This window comes from Artemia franciscana, chromosome 17 (genome assembly GCF_032884065.1).
Source record: "Artemia franciscana chromosome 17, ASM3288406v1, whole genome shotgun sequence".
NCBI classification, from domain to species: Eukaryota; Metazoa; Arthropoda; class Branchiopoda; order Anostraca; family Artemiidae; genus Artemia; species Artemia franciscana.
In genome coordinates this window covers 617300-630787 of record NC_088879.1, presented here as the reverse complement: position 1 = coordinate 630787, position 13488 = coordinate 617300, and the positions used below count along the sequence as shown (strand labels likewise).

The 13488-nt window shown below is 34.6% G+C and overlaps 1 protein-coding gene across 4 annotated transcripts in view; it reads right to left on the bottom strand.

Moving 5' to 3' along the window:
• The window catches only part of LOC136037653 (regulating synaptic membrane exocytosis protein 1-like), a 371730-nt gene that overhangs the window by 178896 nt on the left and 179346 nt on the right, over positions 1-13488 (bottom strand). For all 4 annotated transcript variants that reach the window (XR_010620002.1, XM_065720373.1, XM_065720374.1 and 1 more), the window contains exon 9: positions 4507-4619. Coding sequence is in view for 3 of the 4 variants with exons in the window: in XM_065720373.1 (XP_065576445.1) it covers positions 4507-4619 (113 nt within the window). In the remaining variant the exon portion in view is untranslated. The remainder of the gene's footprint in view (positions 1-4506; positions 4620-13488) is intronic.

Below are 13488 nucleotides of genomic sequence, written 5' to 3'. Positions count from 1 at the left end.
ATATATATATATATATATATATATATATATATATATATATATATATATATATATATATATATATATATATATATATATATATATATATATATATGTATATATATATATATATAAACTGAGAAAGTTAGGACTTCAGCTAGGAATATTGGTGAATAAGCATTATGTTTAATAAAGAGGATAAAGGGCTTGTACAAGAATTATATGAGTGATGGGTCATATGAAAAACAATAAGGATCCAAGTGCTGATAGTGTGGTAAATTATTTTTTTAATATGGACTCTGAGATTAGAAATAAGTTACAAAAGATTATGATTATGATTTTAGAAAAAGGGGAAGTACCTAAGAATTTTAGGAAAACCTTAATTAAACCACTGTACAAGAAATGTGATAAGAGGGAGTGTAGTAATTATTGAGGCATTAGTCTGGTCTCTGGAGGTAGCAAATTACTTAGTAACAAGATACTTTCTATACTGAGAGATGCTGTAGACAAAGTTTTAAGAGAAGAAGAGCGCAGTTTTAGAAAAGCTATATGAAAAATGTGGTTCGATCCCGCTTTTAGGGCTACAATGAAATAAAGGTTGAGATGCCTATGGCACGTTCTACGGATGAAGGATGATGGATTGCCCGAAGATTGTCCTTTCCGACCAACCGTCTAGGGCAAAACGGAAAAAAGGTCGTCCTCGTCTGGGGTGGGAGGATGTCATAAAGAAAGGTTTAAAGGAAGTGAGAACTTCCTGGGAGGGTGTAAGGAGGTAGGCACTGAATAAATTGGGATGGAAGAGGAGCGTCCGTAGCTGTGTTGGCCTCAGGTGGCCAGGTGCTACGGTGAACTGTTGCTAGTAGTAGTTGTAGTACTAGTGTTTCAGTATGAATGTCACTTCTTACTTTCAGTTAAAAAACTTGTTTTTTTTTATTTAATTTCTGGACATTTTTCAACTAATTTGGCTCACCGTACATGAAAAATTAAATAAAATTTGCATATTTATTTTGGCAGATAAATTCTGTAAATGAAGGGTTTCCCCCTCCCTTTTACCTTGTTCTTTACGCTAAAGCTGCTAGCGCTTCTAAATAACCTTCCTATTCTAATTAAACTGCCCCCGTGTTTCAGTTTTAGCAAACAGTCAAACTTTAGAGTAAAGAGTAAGGTATTAAGTGGGGGGCAGCCCTTCATATATAGAATAATTTCTGTTCGTCTTTCAAATAATTCCGATAAATCTTTCTCACCGTCTATTAAATATGCCCATCCCCTTCACGAAAACTCATCCGTGGAAATTTCATCCAATGTAAAGTGCACCCCTTCCCCCGTCAAATTCTCTACGGACAGTTCCATTCTCGCTAAGAATCCCCCTCCCTGTAAAATTGCTTACGAAAGATTCAGTCAGAAAAATTCTCCTTAGCATTGTTTCATTTGAGTAGGACTTTAATCTCTAATCGGTTTCTCGATTACTCAAGAAATGCATCCTTCCGTGGAATTATTTCCCAGAAAACAAAATACACAAAAAAAGCCCCTGGATAATTCCCCTGGGGCATCTCCACGTGAAAAATTGGGCAAAGAGAGCGTAAGACAATTAAAAATAATTTCGTATAGCAATTCTGTCAAACCCCCAGTGTTACATATCCCCTAGAATTTCCCTCTTCAAGGAAGATTCTCCCCATAGCAATCGACCCCAACACAATCCCCCTTCCAAAGAAATGTCTGTAAATTTCCCAGACTGAGAAGATATCCTCAGTCTGTAACCTTTTATGGGTACTACTAAACTTAATAAAACTTATACATTTGAAAAAAGCATGAAAATCCAATTCTTTTCATACGTCTATTGTTATCAATATTCTGTTTTTTAAAGTTTCGGTTACTATTGAGCTGGGTCGCTCCTTACAGTTCGTTACCACGAACTGTTTACAAAACCGTTTCACCACATTGGTCTTATAGTTTAATTTTTGTGTATTATTCAAGAAAAAATCCAACTTAAATGAATGTTAAAATAGTACAAAAAGCAATGAGCTTGACTTTTTTCTATTTAAAAAAAAACACAAAAACAGGTATATCTTCTCGGACAATTGTTTCCCCAGGATGTAATTTTTTTTGCCGCTGACCTTATACCATTTAGCCTCAGCTTTACTTGGCTCAAAATAGTTGTTCGGTGTTAAAATTTATTAAACCTTTATAGGATGGTGCAAGACTTTTCAGATTTATATAATTTTCCAAAATTTCCAATGATCTTTTTTTCTCAACTGACAGCATAGATCATTTAGCCTCAGAGTTCCTTGGTTTCTGTAGACTATTTTTTTTACTATTTTTGGTGATACTCATTTTTCACGAAACTCATTAGGACTTAATTCTCTAATCATGGATTTTTGCTAAACTAAATTTAGTCTTCAGTGAACACACTCTTATGATACCGCACAAGATTTGGCATGTTCCCAAAATTTCCAATATATACCTTCCTCTATTGATAATCTCTGCATTATTTACCACTATTTTTAACTAAAACTTATGAAGATTACTAAAAATCATATTTTTGAATGATTTATGTCTGTTAAACTACATCTGAATTTAGGAAATCCTATTCGACCAACTTGTATATTACCGTGCAAGGTTTTAAATGTTTCTAGGCCATAGTAAGATTTTAAAAAAACTTTACGTCAATCAACAATTTAGATTATTTACCCAATTTCTGGGTTCTTGATTTAGAGGTTTCTGGTTTTGGAGTTTCTTGATTTCTCTAGATCATTTTTCAGCATTCTTTGATTAAACTGATTTTATGGATCCATGAAATTCAAGTCTTTCTTCACTTCTAATGATAAATTTCGTTTAAACAATAAATTAATTTATTGAGATTTGTTCAACATAAAGCTAACGGAATGGTGCAAAATTGAAAAATATTAAATAAAACGGAACTTGTGAAAGCCAAAAAAAGTGTAGGACTCTTTGTCTAGAAAAAAACAACTTCAAATTTAATAAGAATCAATAAATTCTCAAAAAGACCTAGATGACCCTAGGAACGGCCATGCTTACAGTTGAGGAGTTTTTGATTGTAGTGTGAGTCAAATTTAAAAGGAAAGTAGAAACGAGTAAAGAACCAGAAAAAAAATAAGCTAAAAAGTTATCAAGAAAAATTCAAAAAGAGCCTTCAAAGTTATGGCTTTGAATGACTTTAAAATATTAATTTTATATGCTGGTATATCAAATTTTGGAATCAAAATTCTCGATGAATCGGAGAACCACATCAGATCCATCGATGTATCGGATGTGTTTCCTTACTAACTAATGCCAAAGCTTCATGTTAACTTTGTCTTTCGAAATTTTTAATATAAATAAATGTTTTATAATGTTTGTTATTTTCATATCACGCAAGTTTGTTTTCATGCAAAAATGGGACTTTATCAATTCTTTCATAAATCTGAGCCATACTCTTGTGTCAGAGTATGGATCTCCGATATTTCAAACAGTTCGCGGTAACGAAATGTAAATAAGGAGCGATCCGGCTCAATAGTAACCAAAATAAAACAAACAGAATTTTGATGCTAATAGGTACACCAAAAGAATCAGATTTTGTATGCTGGTTTCGTCAAGTTTAGTCTTACCCATCAAAAGTTACGAGCCTGAGAAAATTTGCCTTTTTTTCAAAAAAAGTGAGAAACATCCCCTAAAAGTCATAGGATCCACCATCAGATTCAGCGTTCCAGAGAACCCTACTTTAGAGGTTTTAAGCTCCTATCTGCCGAAATGTGGAATTTTGTTTTTTTTTGTTAAAGTTTCTTTGTACTTTCAAAAGGGCTTTTTATTCTAATTAAACGGCCTTTGTGATTCAGGTGACTTTCTTAAAGAATTGGAACAAAATTCAAACTTTAGCGTAAAGAGCGATGTATTGACGAGGGGGAAAACCACCTCATATACGTAATAGTTTTTGTTCATTTTAAGTTTTAATGCTGCTCCTTGCTTTCAGTTTGAAAAAGCTTGTTTTTTATATAATGTCGTTTAAAACCTACCCTTGTTGTTTAGAATCACAAGCTCATTGTTTTTTCAACAAAAAGAGACCTATTTGATATCCCTTAGAGTAGATATATATGTTCTTAGTTTCCTACTTAGTCCATGTGTCCCTTGTTTTCTATTTTGATTTTCATTTCAATATCATAGAAGCGTGTGATTTTTCACAATATCACATGGTTATGCCCTATAACAAATGGCACATAGTCCTTTTTTCAAAAAATGTATAACTGTGTCATTAATTGTCCTCTGTGTTGCTGTATGTCATTCTTATTGTCCTTTAATAAAATTCTAAAGCTCCGAAGACATCAAAATACAAACAGTAACCTTATCCCAAAGAAAATTCATATAATGATTCTGGAGGAGAAGGGACAGGAGTAAATCACTCCCAGAATGTTCATGAGATGTTCTAGCACCCCATAAGAAAAAAAATGAAATAGATATCAGTGATACAATACCTTCAGGAGGCCTTTTTTCTAAAAAAAAACGTCTTATTGGAAATTTGTAGTATATACTAACCTGTATACGTCCACAGTGGCTAGGTGAAGAAGCCCTTGGATGATACTGATCAGGAGAAGTCGGGGAGGTGACTGTTACTGCTGGACGGTCTCTTCCCCTTGGATTTGGAAGTTCTAGAATAAGGTGTCAACAATTACAGATTGCTTCGTAAATTTCTAATCAGTTACAAAACTCTAATGGTACTTAAGATTGAAACACCTAATTTTGTAGTTCAACGAGGCATTAAGACAAATATATTTAAAATTTTGGAAAAGGCAATCTTATTTTAAGCATGGTCAAAGTGTTATGTGGTATTTTTCCTTTTTTTGTATTTTTTTCATCTAAAGTTTAGGTTTTCTTTCCTTTTCTTTTTACAAGGATCTTTTTGCGATTTACAAGATTTCGAGAAGTACAGTCAAAATCTATATATATATATATATATATATATATATATATATATATATATATATATATATGTTATATATATATATATATATATATATATATATATATATATAGTATATACTACTACTACTACTACTACTAATAACTCATTGCAGCACCAAGCCGCCTGAGGCCAACACAGCTACGCACGCTCCTCCTCCAACCTAATCTATTTAAAGCCTCCCTCTTTACACCCTCCCAGGAAGTTCCCATTTCCTTTAAATCTTTATTTATGACATCCTCCCAACCCAGACAAGGACGACCTGCTTTCCGTGTAGCCCCAGACGGTTGGCCAAAAAGGACAATCTTCGGTAATCTGTCATCCTTCATCCGTAGAACGTGGCCTAGCCATCTCAACCTTTCTTTCATTATAGCCACAGAAAGCGGGATTGAACCACACTTTTCGTACAACCTACTGTTTGAAACACGGTCAGTCAGCCGGGTACCCAGAACAATCCGTAGGCAATTTCTCTGGAAAACATCTAGTAAATTTTCATCTGCTTTTCAGAGTGCCCATGCTTCAGAGCCATATTTAACCACTGTCATCACTGTAGCTTCCAATATTCTAATCTTGGTTTGTAGACTTATCTTTCTATTCTTCCGAACTTTATATATATATATATATATATATATATATATATATATATATATATATATATATATATATATATATATATACAAAGTATATATACATACACTTGTATATATAAGTATATATAATAAGTATATAAGTATATAATAAGTAATATATAATAAGTATATATAAGCATAATTGTGAACATTGTTCACAATTTCTCTCAAACTCATTCGAACATTAGTTTTCTTGGTGCCAATTGTTAGTGTATTTTGTATAACTGAGAAGCGACAATTTGTATACAACGTAAACGTAATATGCTATTATTCATTATTTATATATATGCTTCTTCTGCTTATTTGCTGTGAGAAAAATTTGTTTTCTTTTATCTTTCGAATCTTTTTTTCCGTTTTGTGCATTATACACTCTATAGGAGGTATTGCAGCAAATAAACAAATAAAATAACTGACCTAACCTGAAAGATTTTCTTGTAAATTTATTGCGACAAATACGAATTAAATTTGTGCTTCAAATTTCTCTCCACTCATCAGCAAATTATTTAAAAATGACATAGAAATTGCCAATTTACAACTTTATTTTACAAAGGCTGAAAGGAAGCCACTATGGAGAGTTGCCACATTTAACTGCCACTTATTTACAAAAGTAGAGTTGCCACTTATTTTACAAAGGCTGAAAGGAAGCCACTATTGAGAGTTGCCACATTCAACTGCCACTTATTTTTACAAAAGTAGAGTTGCCACTTATTATACAAAGGCTGAAAGGAAGCCAATATTGAGAGTTGCCACATTTAACTTCTTATAACTAGTTCTTCGTGATTTGTTTTTTCTCTCACTATTGATATTTCTTCCACCCAAGATTTTTGTCGCTTTCCCAAAATTTGTTTCTTTTTAGCTGTTCAATAACATTTTCTAGAATGTCCAATCATCAACGGGCACTAATTGCGTACAAAAGTCATAAAGCCAGATTTTTTCAATGGAAATGTCTTTAAAGTATTGAAAAGTAAAGCCTTAGTTCTAGCAAGTTCCAAAGCATGGAATAAGCAACCAAAAGCAGGAAACAAAGACAGCCCCAGAGTCCTTTTCCACCTTCTGTCTGCTTCACTGAAAGGGAGCCCGCTAAGCCTTAATTGCTTTCTAGCTGAGTTGATACAAGCTGTTAGGGTCACCTCTTCTATATTTGTACCTTCGACAAGGGTCAAAATAGGAACAAAGAAACATAGTTGGAAAGAAGAAGATGAATTGCAAGATACCAAGCCCCATCATAAGTATTGGTCTCAGATTTGGGCAGACTGTGCTCGGCCTCGCTCGGGTGTTAGTGGCAACAGTGTTAGAGATAAAAATTGGTTTCCAGCAGATGTGGAGAAGGGTTTCAAAGCTGGCATCAAATTTCTCCTCGCAATCTAATCCTATCGATGTCGCTTTGTGGACAAGACATTTTTCCTCGATTTTCTCCGATGATCCTCCTCCGATTAAAGTTACCTATAAACATGGTCTCCTTCGCCATATGTCAAAACTTGACCACCGGAGAAACTTTGAAATTGATACACCTTCAGCTGTCCAGATCTAAATTCGTCTAGTGTAACCTGGTAAAGCCCCAGGATACGATAGGGTACAAACCGAGCACCTTCTGCCCGCTACCCTACTTCTCATAGAGTATTTGTCACTATTATTTACGGCTTGTATTTCTCAGCTATATTTTCCGACCGCTCTTTCCAAAGTCTTGTTGCCTGTGTCATGAAGAAAAGGCAAAAGCCCAGAGGCTCGTGAATCGCTTAGACAATTTACAATTTGTTCCACTATTGATAAGCTTTTTGAAAAAATGATCTTCCAAAAAATAAACACAAAGTGCTACCATGAAAACAACTAGTTTGTATTTCGCGAAAGATGGGTGTGTAAAACGCACACGCAACTTTTTTTGGCTATTTTAGGCCGCATTAGGATGCTGAAAAATAACCTGTAGGCGCGTGCAATCGACATTTCAAAGGTGTTCGATATCATTATCTATTCAGATGCTTTCATTCTCTATTGAGAAGTGGAATAAACCCTTCTCCCTGCTGTCTCTTATGGAATTAAATAAAAAAAACATGTTTTTTTCAACTGAAAGTAAGGAGCGATATTAAAACTTAAAACGAACAGAAATTACTCCGCATATGAAAGGGACTGTTCCCTACTCAACGCCCCACTCTTTACGCTAAAGTTTGACTCTTTCTCTCAACCCTACTTTTCAAAATAGTAAAAAACTTTAGCGTAAAGAGTGGGGCGTTGAGGAGTGAACAGGCCCTTTCATATACGGAGTGACTTCTGTTTGTTTTAAGTTTTAATATTGCTCCTTACTTTCAGTTTAAAAACATGTTTTTTTTTAAATTTAATTTCTGAATATTTTTGAATTAATGCATGTTTTGATTTTGGCTCTCCGCACATGAATAATTAAAAAGAATTTTGCATATTAATTTATAATTTTGGCTAAATGACTTTTTCATAGTTTTGATTGGACGATTTTTAGAAAAAAAGGATCGGGGGAGGAGGCCTAGTTGCCCTCTATTTGTTTGATTACTTAAAAAGGCAACTAGAACTTTTAATTTTTTACGAACGTTTTATTAGTAAAAATATACGTAACTTACGAAATAACTTGCGTAACGAACTTCTATTTTCGTCTGTTTTTACTACGTATATTAGGGGGTTTGCCCCCTCATCATTACCTCGCTCTTTGCGGTAAAGGTTAAATTTTATCCCAATTCCGTAAGAATGACCACTGAATCACAAAGGCCGTAGAATAAATAGTTGAAATAACTAAAAATACGTTAGCATAAAGAGCGAGGTATTGCGAGGAGGTGATCCCCTCATATGCGTAATAATTTCTGTTCGTTTTAAGTTTTAATGCTGCTCCTTACTTTCAGCTGAAAAAACTTTTTCATATTTATTTTTTCATTTTTTTTAAATGCTAGAAAATCCTGCGCCCCTTTCATGGAAATTCTCTTCCCCCATGACAGACTCCTCAATGGAATGTCCCCCCACATAACCTCCTCCCCTCAACCCATCCTCCGACCAAAAAAATCCCCTTAAAACGTCTGTACACTTCCCGATAACCATTACTATATGTAAACACTGGTCAAAGTTTGTAACTTGCAGCCCCTCCCGTGGGGACTGTGGGGGAGTAAGTCGTCCCTAAAGACATAGTTATTAGGTATTTCGACTATGCTGAATAGAATGGCTTTCTGAGAATTTTGATCCAGTGACTTTGGGAAAAAATTAGCGTGGGAGGGGGCCTACGTGGCCTCCAATTTTTGGTCACTTAAAAAGGGGATTAGAACTTTTAATTTCCATCAGAAAAAGTCCTTTTGCGTAATTCTAGGACCACTGGGTCGATACGATAACCCCTGAAAAAAAAAAAACAACAAACAAACAAATAAACACGCATGCGTTATTTGTCTTGAGGCAAAAAATACAAAATTCCACATTTTTGTAGATAGTAGCTTGAAACTTATATTGTAAGATTCTCTGATACGCTGAGTCCGATGGTGTGACTTTCTAAAATAAGGCAAATTTTAACTCGTAACTTTTGATGGGTAATGTTAAACTTGATGAAAAGTATATACTTAAAATCAGCATTAAAGTTCGATTCTTTTGATGTAACTATTGGTATCAAAATTCCATTTTTTAGAGTTTTGGTTGCTATCGAGCCGGGTCGCTCCTTACTACAGTTCGTTACCACGAACTGTTTGATTGGTATGGTATTGCCAATGGTGTGTTTAGGTAGCCAGGTTAGGCTAGGTGGAAAAACCTAGGTTAGGTTTAAAAGTGGAACAAATTCTTTTCCCTACCGTCTCTTATGGAATTGGTATGGTAATATCAATGGTGCGGTTAGGTGGAATAACCTAGGTTAGGTTAGGCTGAAAAGTAGAATAGACCCTTTTCCCTACCGTCTCTTATAGAATTGATATTGTAATACCAATGGTGCGCCAATGGTGCCAGCTGAGTAAATCCATCACTGTTCGTAAATTTGCGAAATAAGGCTATTATTTATAATATAGTTATTTATATATAGTTATTATTTTATATATTTATATATTATTATTTATACTATTTATATTATTTATACTATTTATTTATATAGTTATTATAAGGCTATTATTTATATATAGTTTATTTATTATTTATTAGTCCAACTGTTTTCAATAATCCCATCCAAACCGTTACTAAAAATATTCCTCCATTTCTAATTGAGCCCCATATTGATGTCAGCCACCTCTGTTACGCAGACAATATCCTTCTATTATCAGGTGATCTCCGAGTTCTCCAATGTACAGTTACAGTTTGCTCTGGTCTCAATGAAATTGGGCTTCAAGTCACTTCCTCAAAAACTGAGGTTCTCGTCTAAGGTTTGTCTCAAGAGCCTTCCATTACTATCAATGTTGGTCCATAAACTATTTCTGCATCGTCTTTTCTGAATTATATATGTCTTCTGTTTGATCAAATGTTAAAACTAGTAAAACACTTGTTGGCTCAGCGTTAAAAAAATTAAATGTAATAAAAAAGGATTCCAATCTACAACAGCAACTTTATTTGCACTCAAATAGTTTATTTGATGTTTATTTATATTATTTCAAACCAAGCCTGAACGGAATAAAAACAACTTTAGTTTTCAATTTAAATAATATGACATGAACATTAAAGAGAAAATTTATACCATAGTAAACAAATGTTATCTTAATATTTGTGTATCTTTAGATCATGCATATAGTAAATTTAAACTCACAAGCGCAACCAAATAATTTTTTTTTTGTCTCCAGGAGCCATCTTAGAATACATAAAAACCACTATTTTCTAAGATTTTTTTTTTTGCTGTTTCAAAATCAAGAAATTTTTAAGTGAAGCATCACATTTTCATCAATGTTGCCACACTCAACAAATAAATTTAATAACGTTTTTTGGCCATAAAAACAACAATATTAGTAATTTATTTATTTCAAAGAAAACTCTGTCATCCAGGGATAGCTAAATCTTCTTCAGTTGCCAGGTGCCATATGGTTTAAGCTTATTTTAGACTGATTTTGCTTGGATTTTGCTGATTTCCATATTTGCTTGGATTATTTCAAAGGCATCTGCCGTGATGAGTGTTGTATTCTGCCTCACAGATCTCTGTGTAAAAAATTTGCTCATGGCCTTTGTTTCATGAACTGTTGTCCTAATGTGCATCTCACTTCCCCCAGAAGGAAAAAGCTACGTTCCAATACTGAATTGCGAAGTTCCAAAACGGGGAGCGAAAAATTCCACCTCTGTTAAAACATGGTTGCCAAAGACAACAATTTACAGTCCCACTTATGAGTTTGACGCTCAAACCACCTGTCTTAAATCAGCCAATGCAGATCCCTCCCCCCTCATACCAACCACTCCTCGTGAAAACTTGAAGAAACTGGCAAGAACCAACATCTGCCAGCCTTACTAACAACCAACCAATTTGGAATTTCAAAGAAATCAAAGATACACCCACCCCTCAAACCATGTCTTCCGAGTATCCCAACTTGGAACCGATTCAATGTGTTGGCAAGGAGATTCGAGACCGCAATGTAAAGCCCCCCATTCATCCCTATATATTTCCGAAAATACTATTATCAAATGTCCGGTCACTTATGAACAAATTAGAAGAGGTTGAACTTTGCTTGAAGAATGAACTGGTTGATACTGCTTGTATCTGTGAATCATGGTCCGCGACTGAAGATGTTGTAGCATTTGAAGGATATGATACCTATTTCAAACCTAGAATGACACCCAATGATATTTCAGTAACACATGGTGGTGGTGTCGGTATTATTTGTCGATCGTCTATAAGAAATCGAGTTCTCACTTTCAATAATATACCAAATAAGCATGGTTTTGAAGTATTATGGTTGTGGTGCAGGCCTAAGAAGCTTCCCAAGGAAGTGGCATCACTGGTGATATGTGTTGTTTACTATCCGCCCCGTGGCCCCTATCGTAAAGACCTTGTGAATTACTTACAGAATTGCACTGACAATGTACGATCTTTGTATCCTAATGCTGGTATCATAATGTGTGGTGACTTTAATGACTTAGATGCCAAATGGCTAAGTAATTCACTATCACTTAAGCTGGTTGTGAATGTGCCCACAAGAGGTAACCGTATGTTGGATCTCATTTTTAGCAACTGTCCTGAATATTATAATACTCCAGTTACATTACCCCCATTAGGTTTGAGTGATCACTTGTGTGTTGCTTGGACACCCAATCATTTTATCCCAAATCGACAAATAAATAGTGTGGTGTACAGGCCTTTCACACCTGAACTAGTAAATCTCTACAACAAATGGCTCACAGATCGTGACTGGCGTGATATTCTCTCATTGTCTGACGGTGACAAAATGGCAAGTTTATTCTGTAAGGAACTATTCGAAAAATACTGTGAAATTTTCCCGCAAAAAAAAATATATTTGAAATCTAATGATAAACCATGGATTACTCAAGAGATTCGGAATCGGATAAAAGTGAGGAACGAATTGCATTTAACTGGATCCGTAAAAGATTTCAAAAGAGTAAGAAATTTAATTGTATATAAAATAAGATGTTCTCGTAAGCAGTATGGGTCTAAAATAATAAGCAAAATATACAAATCCAACCCAAGGAAGTTCCATGACTTAGTTCAGAACATTATCGGGAAAAAAGTAACCAGAGTTGAAGTGAGAGATGTCAATGGCAAACCCCTGTTACCTAGTGAAATTAATAACTTTTTTGCATCTGTTTGTAAAATTCATCCGCAACTAAGAAAATCACCACCGAATGATTCAGTTTCAAATATCCCTATACTAGAGATTTGTTCAGTTGCTAAAAAGTTAAAGGCACTTGATTCTCGTAAATCTAGTTATCCTAGTGAGATACCAATTAAATTGATCATTGAGTGTGCTGATCTTTTATCTACTCCCTTAACGGCAATTTCTAACCAGTGTTTTATTGATGATGTTTTCCCATGTATTTTTAAACAGGCATATGTAACGCCAATCCCCAAATGCAAGGCACCTAAAGATATAACCGAGATGAGGCCGATTTCGAAAACTCCAGCTCTCTCACAAGTATTTGAAAGTTTTATTTTTGATTGTTTATTTGAGGACATAAATGATAATATTGATCCCCAACAATTTGGATTTAGATCCGGGCATAGTACTGTTCATTATTTGGTTGCATTATTGGATACTATCCTTAAGCACTTAGATAATAATGGGGCCTATGTTGAAGCATTATTTGCAGACATAGTTAAGGCTTTTGATAGTCTTGATCATAATGTAGTTGTGGAAGAAGCAAAGGCTATGGGTGCCCATCCATTTGTTGTACGAATGCTAGCTAGTTTTCTTTTTGAAAGATCTCAGTGTGTCAAACTTCCTGATCATGAGCCATCTGAATTTGTAAATATTTTTTGTGGTTCGCCACAAGGGACTAAATTAGGCCCGCTTTCTTTTCTTATTGTTTTTAACCGTATTTTAACAACAATACGTGAGCGTTTTAAATTTGCTGATGATTTGACTGTTTTATCACTGCGACTAAGCCCTCCGACTACTGAAGAGTCTGACTTGATCAAAATCTATCATGATCTAAAAGCTGAATTAGGAAAGGTAAAACTGACGGTCAGTGAAACTAAGAGCTCTTATATGACGTTTTCCTTCCTAAAGGGAAACAACCACTCTTCTCATAATTCCATACTGCCAACAAAGAAAACTGTTAAAATACTTGGGATTCTTTTGGACGATGATTTAAAACGGAATTCGCACGTTGACTATCTGACTAAACAAGGCCTCTCGCTTTTACATTCATTTTCCAACCTAAAAAGATTTGGTACACCAACTGAGGTTTTAAAGTCTGTATACTGCAGCTATGTTAGACCTTCTCTTGAGTATGCATGTCCTGACTTCGACAAATAAAAAACAATTGTCCACAGTTACTGACTTGCTCAGCATATAG